General features: G+C 44.8%; 2 protein-coding genes across 4 annotated transcripts in view; one reads left to right on the top strand and one right to left on the bottom strand.

Annotated features, from left to right (window-relative positions):
• Nucleotides 1-4,031, bottom strand: part of kcnj11l (potassium inwardly rectifying channel subfamily J member 11, like) — a 5,579-nt gene extending 1,548 nt beyond the window's left edge. The window contains exons 1-4 of the mRNA XM_047596511.1: nucleotides 3,894-4,031; nucleotides 2,261-2,427; nucleotides 1,907-2,146; nucleotides 1,563-1,832 (exon numbers count right to left, since the gene is read on the bottom strand). Of these exons, the coding sequence (XP_047452467.1) occupies nucleotides 1,563-1,832; nucleotides 1,907-2,146; nucleotides 2,261-2,419 (669 nt within the window). The 5' untranslated portion in view covers nucleotides 2,420-2,427; nucleotides 3,894-4,031. The remainder of the gene's footprint in view (nucleotides 1-1,562; nucleotides 1,833-1,906; nucleotides 2,147-2,260; nucleotides 2,428-3,893) is intronic.
• A 1,392-nt stretch (nucleotides 4,032-5,423) lies between these two features.
• zgc:171459 (uncharacterized protein LOC562056 homolog) lies at nucleotides 5,424-15,438 on the top strand. Of its 3 annotated transcripts, XR_007113609.1 has the most exons (15): nucleotides 5,425-5,792; nucleotides 6,468-6,588; nucleotides 6,792-6,885; nucleotides 6,990-7,077; nucleotides 7,293-7,623; nucleotides 7,711-7,804; nucleotides 8,476-8,563; nucleotides 8,881-9,187; nucleotides 9,608-9,701; nucleotides 9,804-9,891; nucleotides 11,983-12,301; nucleotides 13,325-13,418; nucleotides 13,626-13,713; nucleotides 13,853-14,577; nucleotides 14,883-15,438. XR_007113609.1 is itself a non-coding variant. In XM_047597411.1 (14 exons), exons 2-14 carry the CDS (start codon nucleotides 6,543-6,545, stop codon nucleotides 14,369-14,371), a joined length of 2,250 nt encoding a protein of 749 aa, XP_047453367.1. In that variant the 5' UTR covers nucleotides 5,425-5,792; nucleotides 6,468-6,542; the 3' UTR covers nucleotides 14,372-15,438. The 3 variants fall into 3 exon arrangements, 2 of the variants coding, with proteins under 2 accessions (XP_047453369.1, XP_047453367.1); XM_047597411.1 differs by having other exon boundaries at nucleotides 13,853-15,438; XM_047597413.1 differs by lacking the exons at nucleotides 13,626-13,713; nucleotides 14,883-15,438 and having other exon boundaries at nucleotides 5,424-5,792; nucleotides 13,853-14,002.
• The last annotated feature ends 470 nt before the right edge of the window (nucleotides 15,439-15,908 follow it).

The raw sequence follows: 15,908 nt of genomic DNA on the forward strand, positions 1-15,908 counted from the left end.
TGGACCAGGACCAGGACCAGGACCAGGACCAGGACCGGGGCCGGGGCCGGGGCCAGGGCCAGGGCCAGGACCAGGGCCAAGACATGGACCAGGACCAGGACCACGACCAGGACCAGGACCAGGGCCAGGGCCAGGGCCAGGGCCAAGACATGGACCACGACCAGGACCAGGACCAGGACCAGGACCAGGGCCAGGACCAGGGCCGGGGCCAAGACATGGACCAGGACCAGGACCACGACCAGGACCAGGACCAGGGCCAGGGCCAGGGCCAGGGCCAGGGCCAAGACATGGACCACGACCAGGACCAGGACCAGGACCAGGGCCAGGACCAGGGCCGGGGCCAAGACATGGACCAGGACCAGGACCAGGACCACGACCAGGACCAGGACCAGGACCAGGGCCAGGGCCAAGACATGGACCACGACCAGGACCAGGACCAGGACCAGGGCCAGGACCAGGACCAGGGCCAAGACATGGACCAGGACCAAGACCAGGACCAGGACCAGGACCAGGGCCAGGGCCAGGGCCAGGACCAGGACCAGGGCCAAGACATGGACCAGGACCAGGACCAGGGCCAGGGCCAGGGCCAAGACATGGACCAGGACCAGGACCAGGACCAGGGCCAGGGCCAAGACATGGACATGGACATGGACATGGACATGGACATGGACATGGACCAGGACCAGGACCAGGACATGGACCAGGACCAGGACCAGGACCAGGACCAGGGCCAGGACCAGGGCCAGAGCCAAGACATGGACCAGGACCAGGACCAGGGCCAAGACATGGTCTAGTCAGGTCTAGTCCAGTTGCTAGTCGTGGGGCCAGGTTTAGTCGTGGTCTAGTCTTGCTCTAGTCCTCGTCTAGTCGTGGTCTAGTCTCGATCTAGTCGTGGTCTAGTCTCGGTCTAGTCGTGGTCTGGTCTCAGTCTAGTCTTGCTCTAGTCCTCGTCTAGTCGTGGTCTGGTCTCGGTCTAGTCATGGTCTGGTCTCAGTCTAGTCTTGCTCTAGTCCTCGTCTAGTCATGATCTAGACTCGGTCTAGTCAATCTAGTCTCATTCTAGTCGTGGTCTAGACTCGATCTAGTCATGATCTAGTCTCGGTCTAGTCTTGCTCTAGTCCTCGTCTAGTCGTGGTCTGGTCTCGGTCTAGTCATGGTCTAGACTCGGTCTAGTCGCGGTCTAGTCGCGGTCTAGTCTCGGTCTAGACTCGGTCTAGACTCGATCTAGTCGTGGTCTGGTCTCGGTCTAGTCTTGCTCTAGTCCTCGTCTAGTCGTGATCTAGACTCGGTCTAGACTCGGTCTAGTCGTGGTCTACTCTCGGTCTAGTCGTGGTCTAGTCTTGCTCTAGTCCTCGTCTAGTCGTGGTCTAGACTCGGTCTAGTCGTGGTCTAGTCTCGGTCTAGTCGCGGTCTAGTCTGGGTCTAGACTAGGTCTAGACTCGGTCTAGTTGCGGTCTAGTCTCGGTCTAGTCTCTGTCTAGTTGCGGTCTAGACTCGGTCTAGTCGTGGTCTAGTTTCGGTCTAGTCTCGGTCTAGACTCGGTCTAGTCGCGGTCGTGTCACCTGCAGCTGAATGGTGGCAGAGATGATCATGCTCTTCCTCAGGTCTCCGACTCTGAACATGAAGGTGGGTCGTCCGTTGCGAGGAGCGATGACGGCGTTCCTGGAGAAGATGAGGGTCTCGGCTCGCCGGTTGGCCTGAGCCGTCTTCATGAAGACGCAGCCGAGCATGACGGCGTTGACGATGAGGCCCAGGATGTTCTGGACGATGAGCACGGTGATGGCCAGAGGACACTCCTCCGTCACCATCCTGCCGCCGAAGCCAATGGTCACCTGAGGACGACGCCGTTCAGAGCAGCCGCACCACAAAACAAACGCACCCCAGACCAGATCGACCGGACCCTCACCTGGACCTCGATGGAGAACAGGAAGGCCGAGGTGAAGGAGTGGATGGCGGTGACGCAGGGGACGGGGCCCGGCTCGCCGTTGGGGTCGCGAGGCTCCAGGTCTCCGTGGGCGAAGGCCAGGAGCCACCAGATCATAGCGAAGAGCATCCAGGAGCAGATGAAGGCCGAGGCGAAGATGAGGAGGGAGTGCTGCCACTTCAGGTCCACCATGGTGGTGAAAACATCCTGCAGGAAGCGACCCTGAAAGACACGGGACACGCCGGAGGACGGGGACGGGGAGGTCCACAAGGCTCCAGAACATGAGAAATACTTAGACCTTACTTACTTAGACCTGAGCCTAGGTTCTCAGCCTACCTGCTCCCTGATGTTCTTGTGAGCCACGTTGCAGGATCCGGTCTTGGTGATGAAGCGGGCTCTCTGGGACCTGAACCGGCTGCGGTTCGGCTGGTTCTGGTCCTCCGCCAGCCGGGTCAGCAGGAAGCCGTCTGGCAGGAGCCCCTTCCTGGCCAACATGATGCTATCTGTATAATATAATATAATATAATATAATATAATATAATATAATATAATATGATATAATATAATATAATATAATATAATATAATATAATATAATATAATATAATATAATATAATATAATATAATATGATATAATATAATATAATATAATATAATATAAATAACATAAATACATAACATAACATAAATAATATAATATGATATAATATAATTAATAATATAATATGATAATATAATATAATATAATGAATATGATATAATATAATATAATATAATATAATATAATGTAAGTAAGTAATGTAATATAATATAATATAATATATGATATGATATGATAATATAATATAATATAATATATATTATAATACATTATATTATATATAATATAATAATATAATATAATATAATATAATATTATATTACATATATTATAATAATAATATAATATAATATAATATATATATTAATATAATATATATTATATTATATTATATATATTATATATTATATATATTATATATATTATATTATATATATTGTATTATATTATATTATATTATATTATATTATATATAATCATATTATAATATAATATATATTATATATATTATATTATTTTTATTTATATCATATATATTATATATATTATATATAATATATATAATTAATATATATATATAATATATATTATTATATTAATATATTATAATATAATATATATATATATATAATAATATGATATAATGTAATATAATATAACATAATATAATATAATGTAATATAATATAATATAATATAATATAATATAATATAATATAATATAAAAACATCTGTCCCAGTGTGTTTCATTCTGAAAGTGTTTTTCATTCATTTGAATATTTTAGTTTAAAGAATATGAATATATTATATGTATATTATATTACTATAAATATGAAGGGTCATTCACAAAATTACCCACAATCCACTCTGTCATGCACATCATTATTCAGACTTGAAATAAAAGATAAACTCCTCCAGGGAAACATTAAAATCATGAGGAAACACGATTTATTCTTAGTTATTCAAATAAAAAGAGGAGTTTTTTTTATCCTGTTCAGTGGTTTATTTTGTTAATTAAATTAATTAACGTGGATGACAGATTGACGTGTTGAAAGGTTTTATTTGTGCTGTATTTACTGGTTATTTATCAGAGACTCGTTATGAATCTATTTACAGACAAAAACATCCGGGAATCCGCCGGAAGGGACGTCATTATTCTTGTCTCTGGTCCGGAGCGATGTGAGTTTAAATGACTTTATTGTTTTGTATTTTTGAGCCTCGTCGTGGAATCATTTGAATAAAAGTCTTTAAAACATTAATTTATTTCATGTGGATGGAAGGAGCTCGTCCTCTCTTTATTTAGCCTCCATCAACAAACAGCATCAGCATCATGATCAACCTGCGGCAGCTTCGAGTCACCTCATCTTACCTGTGCACCAGGACTCCGCTGATTGACTGGCGGCTGGTTGACAGCTGATTGACAGCTGATTAACAGCTGATCAGTGAGAGGCAGGTGACCGTGAGGAGGTGAAACTCAGCTCGGACTCCATCGTTCCAGCATCAGTGAGTGAAGTTAAAGCAGATACACGGTGCAGGATCCGGTCAAGACATTCACAGTAAAACACCACGTCTCCATTTTAACCGTTTATTAGATTAGATTCATTTCATTCCACATGTGCAGGTGCAGAGCAGCGAAATGCGTCTGACTGAATGATACAACTTCTGTTCATCATCTAAGCAGAAGTTCAGTCATGTAGCATAAATACTGTGATTCCAGGTTTTATTTCACTCAGTTCTGTTACAGTTTTGTGGCTGTTTCTAGAAGACTGCTCCTCTAAGTAATACATAGAAATATCAGTATGATAATACAAAATAAGTTCACACTATCCTCAGTGTTAGATATATAAGCTTTAATATTCACATATATAAATAGTCAGTGTACCGCTTTAAATGGTGCTTTACTCAAAATAGTTGTGCTAAAATTCAAATGCAACTCTACAATAAGTTATTTGTTGAAAAAAGATGCTTGTGTGAAGTCTGGCAGCGTGATTTACTGAGACATTTATTTTGAAAGAGGACTTCCTGTGCTGTGTGACGTGTTGACGCTGACTTGTCGCTGCAGGATGCTGAGCAGGTTCATTCTGCTTCCTGCTGCACGTAGAGCAAACACGACCTTATTCATGATCACAAAACACCTGGTGTTCAGTAGAAATTAATAAGAAGAAGAATCAGAATCTGGCAGAACTTTATTAAATCAGAATTAAAAACAAAACAAAAACAAATGTCATTTCTACATCATTTATTGGTCGTTGATTATATTATATTATATTATATTATATTATATTATATTATATTATATTATATTATATTATTTGTAAAGTGAAAAATCAGACAACAAAGACCATTTAAACTAACAGCCAGTAATAAATAATAAGTAAAACATCGTATTATTTCTGATGGTTTGATTTTAACATAAATAATATTAAAAATTATTATTATTAATTAAAATAAAAAATAATTATTAAAGGTAAAACAAGTATTGGATCAGTGTTAAATAATAAGAAAATAATAATAAATAGTAAATAAATAAATAAATAATAATAATAATAAAAATAATTGCACCAAAAGCAAATGTAATTTTCTGGCAGAACTTTATTAAATCAGCATTAAATGTACAAAAATCAATATAATTTTTGTACGCTTTATTGGCAATTATATTATATTATATTATATTATATTATATTATATTATATTTATCCAGTGAAACGTGAGAGAACAAAGATTTACAACAGCCAGTAATTAAAGCAAAATATTATTAAAATTATATTCAAATAAAAAAACATTAAATGTAAAACAAGTATGGGATCAGTATTAAATATACAAAACAAAAATAAACAAGAACAACATTAATAATAATAATAATAATAATAATAAAATACTGCTCGTTCTGTTTGTTTACGTCCAACCCCGCCCCTCTGGAGTGGAAGTCACATGGCAGAAGGCCGTACCGGGTGGAGTTAGCGAGCGCACCCTCCTGTTAGAGCGGAGCTAACCGGGAGCGGCTAGCTCCGTTAACGGAAACAACTGATCTATGTAGACTTCTGCTCCCCGGGAGCGATGACAGAGAGCACCGGCGGCCACCGGGAGTCGGAATCATCCCGGACTAACAGGGCTACGTGTCGCTGTGCGGCGGGAAGCCCGGTGTAGTCGGTTTGCTGTTCAGCGTTAGTCGCCTGAGCTAACTAGTTAGCAGCCTAGCCCGCTCCTGTAAACGGGAGTTAGCCTCGGAGCTAACAGCTAACGGCTAACAGCTAACGGCCAACCCGGGGTAAGAAGCGTTTAATGTAATTTATGATCCTGCGCATGGCTACGTACGGACATACGCACGTAGGCTTCCCCGGTGTGATTCATTTGTACTTGTACCTCATCAGTCCGGCTCGCTCTGTAAGAACTACACCCAAACACCAGGCGGCGCTGTGACTCTTTTACCTGAACATCATTATTTCTACTTCCTGCTTCACTTTTAACAATGGAGACTGAAACTTTTGTTGAAATGTTGCTGAACACGAGTTGTAGAAAACATTAAGTTCTGTTAGAAAACTGTTTGCTTTTGGTGCATTTATTTTTATTATTATTCATTTATTTACTGCTATTATTTTATATATTTACCACTGATCTCATACTTGTTTTACATTTAATAATTATTTTTGAATTAATTGCCTTTACCGTCCTCATTGCCAGTCCCATTGAGATTAAAATCTCTTCTGTTTTGCACCAAAATATTGTTCAGTCACTGAATTACTCATCACCAACTTTGTAGTTAAGTTGACGCAGTAGCTACGTTGTCGTCGTAGACTTTAGCATCTTAGTGGAGGAACCAGACAGAACTCTCTCTGGGTCTTTCCTTGGACGTACAAAGAACATAATATATCTGTATAAACCACAGGAGTCAAGCATACGGCCATTTTTTAAATTTGTCATCTCATCTTCTCTTTTTTCTTAGGATGCGTTAGCTCGAGGCCCCAGACACCAGCAGCTCTCCCCTCCTTCCTCCTTCCTCCCTCCTCCCTCCTCCATAATGGAGCCAACCCTGAACCCTCAGTTTTCAGAGAACTCATACAAGAGTGAGTAGCTGTGGTCAGTGAATCAATCTCCTCCTTCTTCTTCTTCTTCCTCTTCTGCTTGTTCTTCTCATTCCTCTTTCTCTTCTTCCTCTTCCTCTTTCTCTTTCTCTTCTTCCTCCTTCACCCTCACTTTCACTTTCTCTTCTTCTTCTTCTTTTTCCTCTTCTTCAGTCAGTGTTGACCTCTGACCTTTGACCCCACAGTGACTGAGGAGGATGTGAAGAGGCTGATTGAGTTCAGGGCGTCCAACGAGGCTCTGTTCACCGGGAAGAGGAACTCGGCCAAGATCGCCTGGAGGTAGGAGGAGGAGGAGGAGGAGGAGGAGTAGAAGAAGAAAGAGGAGGAGGAGGAGGAAGAGGAGTAAGAGGAGGATGATGATGATGATGACTCTGTTTCCTCAGCACCATCCTGAGAGGACTTGGCCTGGAAGGGAAGCTGACGGCCGACCAGATCGCCAAGAAGTGGGACAACCTGAGGACAAAGTACAAGGTGACCTGGGTCAGGGGAGGAGGAGGAGGTTCAGGAGGAGGAGGCACAGGAGGAGGAAGTTCAGGAGGAGGAGGCTACAGATGAGATGAGGAGCTCAGAGGATTCATGAAAAGAGATAGTTGGGTTGGGTAAGGATTCCTCCTGATCTCCTGGGACACGACCTTAATCTTCTTCTTCTTCCTCTTCTTCTTCGTCCCCCGTGGTCTTTCCTCCAGGACCTGAAGCAGCCCTACCAGGGTCAGGACCACCTGGGTGGGGTGGTGGTGGAGTCGTGGCCCTGGTTCCACATCATGGATGAGGCCATGCAGGGTCGCCTCTACAACAGCAGCCTGGTGCTGAGCCCCGAGGCCGCCGCCCACGCCCCCGGTCACCGCAGCAACCACAGCCACGAGAACACCGACATCCTGGAGTTCCTCATCAAGACGGAGATGGAAGACACCGTGGCGACCGAGGCCGCCGAGGATGATGGGACGGTCCACGCAGAGGCTCCGCCCATCGAGGGGGTCCCCATGGGCTGGAGGAGGATGAGCGAGTGCTCCTACAAGAGTAAGAGGACAAGTCTTCACCTCCTTCACCTCCTTCATCTCCTTCTTCATCTCCTTCTTCACCTCCTTCTCTCCTCCTCCTCCTCAGTGACTGAGCCGGAGACTGAGAGGATGATCAAACTCCGAGCGGCCAACGAAGCACTTTTCACCGGCAGGAAACATTCGGCTAAACCGGCCTGGAGGTGAGTCAGTCACTCAGAGCTGCACCTTTAAACCTGTCTGTGGAGAATCAACTCAACTAGCTGCTGGTTAACAAACCTCCCAGAATAAACCTTTATACCAAACAGTTCATTCATTAAACAGCAACATTTTATTCCATTATTCAGATAAAAAAAAAACTTCTGACAGATTGTGATCAGATTGTTTATCATGCATATTACAAACCATAATCCGAACTAACAAACTAAATATTTATTTATCCACTTTATATTTTTAGATATTTCTATTTTTTTCTCTTTTTAATGTCACAGCACTTGAACCATCTGTGATGCAGAATCTCTGCTGGTTTCCTGAATTACTTCATTCAGTTTGGAAACAATTATATTTAAAACCAAAAATTCTCCTCTCGTTTCTCGTCTTTCACGTGTCTTTTTCAAATCATGACGATGTCACAGAATGAAATATCGATGCTCGGCTCAGAAAGAAATAATAACACAGAATAAAAACCTAGGGCCTGTGACTCTAAATCTGTATATGCAACACAATAAATAAATAATAAATAAATAAAGGTGCAGGATACGTGAAAATGCTCCAGAGGTGAAGTCTGTTCTATATTGCACAGTTGTTTTCTGTTGTTTTTTAATGAGGGTTTGAGCCTTTCTTCAGTTTAATTACGTGTTTTATTTCTTATCAGAGCCATTCTGTACGAGCTGGGTCTTCAGGGGAAACTCACCACGGACCAGTTGGCCAAGAAGTGGGACAACCTGAAGAGGAGGTATAAGGTCGGTCAAACACAGACTCATTGTGATTGAGTCCATGTCCAGGTCTTTATCCACCTTCACATCCTCAGCGGTTTCTTCCTCTAACCTCTGGGCCTTTTTATTGAAAGTCCGACCAAGATACTTCAGCCGCCTCTTGAACTTAATCCCAGTGAGAAACTTTCTCTGTTGCATTTTCTGTTTGTTTTTGTGCTTGTTTGAGACCAATAGTCTCTATGGGGGGTCCACTTCGGGTCCTGACGTTGTGGACCGTAGGAACCTGAATGAGTCCACTGTCGTCTCCTCGTCTTAGGGCATTTAACAGCATCTGTCTCCTTCAGGAGCTGAAGTTTCCTGCCCGGGGCGTGGAGACCAACCCCAGCTCCTGGCCCTGGTTCTACCGGATGAACGACGCCATGGAGGGACGCTTCGCCGGCGCCGCGCCCATCCTCACCCCCATCGTGGAGGACGAGGACGAGGACTGCGAGTCGCTGTCTCCGACGCCAAAGAAGCGAGCTCGCCGGAGCCGGGCCGGGATGACCGAGTTCCTGACGGAGTCCGAGATGGACCTGCTGGTGGACAACGAGGACAAGAACGGGTCCACGTCTCTGGGAGAGCTGCACCGCATGGCCGAGTTCACCTACAAACGTAAGACGGGTTAGAGACACTTTAGAGTTAAAGCTGAGACACTCCAGGAACCGTCTCACCGTCCGTTTGACACCTGTGGTCTCCCTCAATAAAAACACTAAAGAAACATGAAACCTAGAAAGAACAGAAGAAAAACTAAGTGTGAGAGAAATCTGTTCGGTTACATTTGGGAGAGTGAAGCAAAAACACTTATACACATTATTCATGAGTTTAGGAAAAAGCAAGTTGGACCTAAATGTGTTTAACTAACTACTCACTAACTGTCTTCATGTGTCCTGTAAATCCACGTGAGTTCACCTTCCAAGTCTCACTTATACATTGATCTCTATGTTTCCTACCTTGTGTGCCGTGTTTCACTGTTTCTCTGTTTCACTGTTCGTGTGACAAATAAAATCAGATTTTCTTGTGTTTTCTGTTTAGTGACAGAAGACGACACGCGGCGACTGATCGAGCTTCGAGCCGCTAACGAGTCTCTGTTCACGGGGAGGAGGAACACGGCCAAGCCGGCCTGGAGGTCTGTGGGGGTTAGGGTTAGGGTTAGGGTTAGGTGGAGGTGGAGGTGGTGGAGACGAATGGTCAGTGTGTGACGTGGGGGTGTTTCCTGGTCTGTCCTCAGGGGGATCGTGAAGGAGATGGGGCTGACCGGGAAGATAACACCGGACCAGGTGGCCAAGAAGTGGGACAACCTGAAGACCAAGTTCAAGGTGATGAACTTTCCACAGACGTCACAAACGTCCTGGTTCAAGTTTATGTTTAAGCCAAAGTATTTTAGTGGTAGAACACACAGACCTGACTAGACTCTACGTCCTCATATGTCCAAGGCAGGTCAGCTGTTAGGATAAAGGTTTCCCTTGTGGATGATTAAAGTCTATCTCAGTCTAGGTCTAAGGGGAGGAGTGTAGTTACTGTCTTCTGCCTCCAGGTGGCAGGCTGCTCTAATGCTGGTCTATATCTGGTCTATATCTGGTCTAATGCTGGTCTATATCTGGTCTATATCTGGTCTAATGCTGGTCTATATCTGGTCTAATGCTGGTCTATATCTGGTCTATATCTGGTTTAATGCTGGTCTATATCTGGTTTAATGCTGGTCTATATCTGGTCTATATCTGGTTTAATGCTGGTCTATATCTGGTTTAATGCTGGTCTATATCTGGTCTAATGCTGGTCTATATGTGGTCTATATCTGGTCTATATGTGGTCTATATCTGGTCTATATCTGGCCTATATCTGGTCTAATGCTGGTCTATATGTGGTCTATATCTGGTCTATATCTGGTCTATATCTGGTCTCTATCTGGTCTATATCTGGTTTAATGCTGGTCTATATCTGGTCTATATCTGGTCTGTATCTGGTCTATATCTGGTCTAATGCTGGTCTAATGCTGGTCTGTATCTGGTCTATATCTGGTCTAATGCTGGTCTATATCTGGTCTGTATCTGGTCTATATCTGGTCTATATCTGGTCTAATGCTGGTCTATATCTGGTCTAATGCTGGTCTATATCTGGCCTATATCTAGTCTATATCTGGTCTAATGCTGGTCTATATCTGGCCTATATCTGGTCTATATCTGGTCTAATGCTGGTCTAATACTGGTCTAATGCTGGTCTAATGTTGGTCTATATCTAGTCTATATCTGGTCTAATGCTGGTCTATATCTGGTCTATATCTGGTTTAATGCTGGTCTATATCTGGTTTAATGCTGGTCTATATCTGGTCTAATGCTGGTCTATATCTGGTCTATATCTGGCCTATATCTGGTCTAATGCTGGTCTATATGTGGTCTATATCTGGTCTATATCTGGTCTATATGTGGTCTATATCTGGTCTATATCTGGTCTATATCTGGTCTATATCTGGTTTAATGCTGGTCTATATCTGGTCTATATCTGGTTTATATCTGGTTTTATGCTGGTCTATATCTGGTCTATATCTGGTTTATATCTGGTTTTATGCTGGTCTATATCTGGTCTATATCTGGTTTAATGCTGGTCTATATCTGGTCTATATGTGGTCTATATCTGGTCTAATGCTGGTCTATATCTGGTCTATATCTGGTCTATATGTGGTCTATATCTGGTCTATATGTGGTCTGTATCTGGTCTGTATCTGGTCTAATGCTGGTCTAATGCTGGTCTATATCTGGTCTAATGCTGGTCTATGTCTGGTCTAATGCTGGTCTATATCTGGCCTATATCTGGTCTATATGTGGTCTATATCTGGTCTATATGTGGTCTGTATCTGGTCTGTATCTGGTCTAATGCTGGTCTAATGCTGGTCTATATCTGGTCTAATGCTGGTCTATGTCTGGTCTAATGCTGGTCTATATCTGGCCTATATCTAGTCTATATCTGGTCTAATGCTGGTCTATATCTGGTCTAATGCTGGTCTATGTCTGGTCTAATGCTGGTCTATATCTGGCCTATATCTGGTCTATATGTGGTCTATATCTGGTCTATATGTGGTCTGTATCTGGTCTGTATCTGGTCTAATGCTGGTCTAATGCTGGTCTATATCTGGTCTAATGCTGGTCTATATCTGGTCTGTATCTGGTCTGTATCTGGTCTATATCTGGTCTGTATCTGGTCTGTATCTGGTCTATATCTGGTCTGTATCTGGTCTGTATCTGGTCTATATCTGGTCTATATCTGGTCTGTATCTGGTCTATATCTGGTCTATATCTGGTCTAATGCTGGTCTATATCTGGTCTAATGCTGGTCTATATCTGGTCTATATCTGGTCTAATGCTGGTCTATATCTGGTCTAATGCTGGTCTATTGTCTCTTTGTGCTGGAAGGACCTGAAGTTTCCTCCTCGGGGGATGGAGGCCCAGACCAACCCGGCCTCGTGGCCCTGGTTCCTGCTGATGAGCGACGCTCTGGAGGGCCGTCTGGCGGGGAAGGCTCCCAGGGTGACGCCGGTCTGGACTAACGAGGAGGACGGTGTGTTCGGCTCGTCGCCGCCTCCTGACAGGGACTGTTTGATGGTGGAGAGGAGCAGCGGGTCGGAGCTGGACAGCGTTGTGGGCGGAGACAACGGTGAAGCCGACGCCAACATCACCTACATCGACGCCAGTGGAGAAGAGTGTTCAACTCCCTCAGACCTCTCCTATAAGAGTAAGAGCGTATACACAGGACACCTTATACTTCTGTGTTAAACCAACACAGGGCCTAGCGTAGCTGTTAGCGTAGCTGTTAGCCTAGCTGTTAGCGCAGCTGTTAGCGTAGCTGACATTCACCTCACCACAGATACAGCTCCTCCTGTCTAGGTCCTACGTGACCGAACCTTTATGCTGGGACCCGGTCAGTCTGGTTCACTCTGTAACAACACCACCCAAACACTAGGTGGCGCTGTGTCTTTTTTACATAAATCTTTTAGTCCACTTTAGTCCTAATCATAAATACCAAAACTTTGATACATTTCTGACTTTTCACCCTTTATATGCCAGTGATGACGTCTGAAAGGTTTCATTAAAACAAAATCTAAAAAGTGGATTCTTCTTATTATTTGAGCTTGATTGGTATTAAATTATTAACTATTAACCATGAAATAATGATGATATTCCACTATTAATACTCTCTCTGTGCTGTGCACAGTGTCTGTTATATCTGTTATATCCGTTTACAGTTCAGTAGTTTTTGTTACAACTCATTACTTACATACTATGTAATATTCAACACTTTCGGTTACTTCCTGTTGCAATTCACAATCCACTACTCTGTGTATATATGCAAATAATTTTATGTTGTTTATTCTATTCTACTTCTACTTATTTGTCTTTTACACAGAACGCTTTTCATTCTTGTTACTTTTCTGCTCCTATGTTGCTGTTACAAACTGCAATTTCCCCAATGAGGCACAAATAAGTTTCTATCTATCATTCGGGTTATTTGTTCTGTTCTGCTCTATTCTATCTATTCATCTATCATTATTTCTATTCTGTTCTGTTCTGCTCTGTTCTATTCTGTTCTATTCTATTCTATTCTAAACCATTAACTAACTAATTATTAACTATTAGAAATTAAATATTAAACTGTTGACGTATTAAACGGTGATGGTGTTGATGGTGTTGATGGTGTTGATGGTGGTGATTGTATTGATGGTGTTGATGGTGTTGATGTGTCCTCCTTGTGTCTCAGTGAGCGACCAGGACACCAGGAGGATGATCAAACTTCGAGCCGCTAACGAGCCGCTGTTCACAGGGAGGAGGAACGCTGCCAAGGCCGCATGGAAGTAAGACAGGGAGGGATGAGGGAGGGATGGAGGGATGAGGGAGGGATGGATGGATGGATGAGGGATGGATGGATGAGGGATGAGGGAGGGATGAGGGATGGATGGATGAGGGATGAGGGATGGATGGATGGATGGATGGATGAGGGATGGATGGATGAGGGATGATGGATGGAGGGATGGCACTGACTCCTCCTCTCCTCGTCTCAGAGCCATCCTGAAGGAGCTGGGGCTCCAGGGGAAAGTCTCCACCTACCAGATGTCAAAGAAGTGGGACAATCTGAAGAGGAGATACAAGGTCCACTGGTGCTAACGCTACATTAGCAACATTAGCAACATTAGCTCATTTCAATCCTTCAGCTACGTCATCATTTAGCTTCTCCTCTTTCCACTTCAGTACACAACATTCCTCCCTTCATCCTCTCTCTCCTCCCCAGGACCTGAAGTTTCCTCCCGTGGGGATGGAGAGTGTCGGGGACGGCGCCTCCTCCTGGCCGTGGTTCCACCTGATGAATGAAGCCATGGAGGGCCGCCTGGCGAGCAGCGCCCCCCTGCTCACCCCCGTCACCCAGGATGACGACCAGCACCCTGACCCCGCCCCCAGACACAGGACACGCCCCCCGCCGCCCCCTCCGCCTCCCCCGTCCTCCTCAGACTACAGACAGGAGGCGTTCGTGAACAGTCCGGACCAGAACCAGCCCTGCGACGGGCCCCTGGGGGGCCTGGAGAGGGAGTGGGAGGTTCTGGAGGGGGAGAGGGCGGCGCTGGAGAGGGAGAGGGCGGCGGTCCAGGCCGAACGGCTCTGGTTGGACCAGGAGAGGGCGGCGCTGGAGAGGGACCGGGCCCTGGTGGAGCAGGAAAGGGAGGCGCTGGGGCGGGAGAGGGAGGTGCTGGACCAGAGGGCCCTGATGCTGAACTCTGTGGGACACTCGGGACACCTCAACACCCTCATGTAGGTCAGCAGGACCAAGCCACGCCCTTCTGCTCCTCTGCTCCTCCTCTGCGCCTCCTCTGCTCCTCCTCTGCTCCTCCTCTGCTCCTCTGCGCCTCCTCAGAGCCCGTACAGATCTGCTGTCATCAGCTGATCCTCATCAGGTCCATTAAGGGTTTAATAAACACGGATGAACGTTACCTGGTGAGGAGTTGACCAATCAGAGGCCAGGTACGAGGCCACGCCCACTCCCAGACCCACCGACGTTCCCTGCTTTGTATTTATTTACATAAACAACAGAAGTTCTATTCACAGGGGACGAGTTCATCTGTGGTTCAGACATTAAACCCTGTTCACACGAGAGAAACAAGATCATTAATTTATTGTCTGTAGCTGAGTCTCCAGGAAGATAATGACACATGTGTTATAGTCAGAAATGACCTGTGGGGTCTGGTTTTTACGAGTTACAGACACGGACGATTATTCCAGATTAAACTGGTCCCTGTTAAAACTAAAGGTATTTTTTTATTTAACAGCTGTTGATGCAGAGATGCTTCAGCAGAAAAATGAACCGACGCTGGTTCTTTTAATCTGAAAAACGTCTGGATGAAGAAATGAGGAGGAGCAGGAGGAGCAGGAACAGGAGGAGGAGCAGGAGCAGGAGGAGGAGGAGGAGGAGCAGCAGGAGCAGGAGGAGGAGGAGGAGCAGGAGGAGGAGGAGCAGCAGGAGCAGGAGGAGGAGCAGGAGGAGGAGGAGGAGGAGGCAGCATCCCGGAGAATCCAAGTGTTTTTTTATTTTTTATAAACTGATCGGGGGCTTGAATGTAAATGAAATCAACCTTAAAGCTGAATGTTTTCTACGGTTTCGTTTGGTTTTCTTTGTTTTTTAACATGAACTGAAGACGTTTAATGTTTTACGGCCACATTAGAAACAATCAGCTGTTCTCACAGTATTAATGGAACCACTGGGTCTCAGTTCTTTACCATCAACATCTGGTCTCCACATCTTCTTCTTAGGGGACACGATGGAAAGTCTGTGGTTCTAGTTTAGTTTGGTTCTCAGGATCTTTATAAAGGTTCATCACTAATGAACACACGTGTCTTATTCTGGCTCCTTTCTACCAGCGGATCCATGAATGAGTTCAGTCAGGACGAGGTTTTTAATGGGACCAGGAGCCTCATTTATCAAACCGTGGGTAGGAAAGGTTCTATGTTCTGCTGTAGGAATGAGATGTAGAATGTGATAAATCCACCTGTTCTAACTTCCAGGACAAAGGAGGTGCACGTCCATTACAACATATATGGCAGCAGCAATCCCTTTAAGGGAGGAGGAGGAGGAGGAGGAGGGGGAGGAAGAGGAGGAGGTGGAGGAGTAGGAGGAGGAGGAGGTGGAGGAGTAGGAGGAGGAGGAGGTGGAGGAGTAGGAGGAGGGGGAGGAAGAGGAGAAGGAGGGGGAGAGGGAGGAGGAGGAGAAGGAGGGGGAGAAGGAGGAGGAAGAGGAAGAAGAGGAGGAGAAGGAGGAGGAACAGGTGGAGGAGGAGGGGGAGAAGGAAGAGGTGGAG

Source organism: Mugil cephalus, chromosome 10, assembly GCF_022458985.1.
Source record: "Mugil cephalus isolate CIBA_MC_2020 chromosome 10, CIBA_Mcephalus_1.1, whole genome shotgun sequence".
Classification (NCBI taxonomy): Eukaryota; Metazoa; Chordata; class Actinopteri; order Mugiliformes; family Mugilidae; genus Mugil; species Mugil cephalus.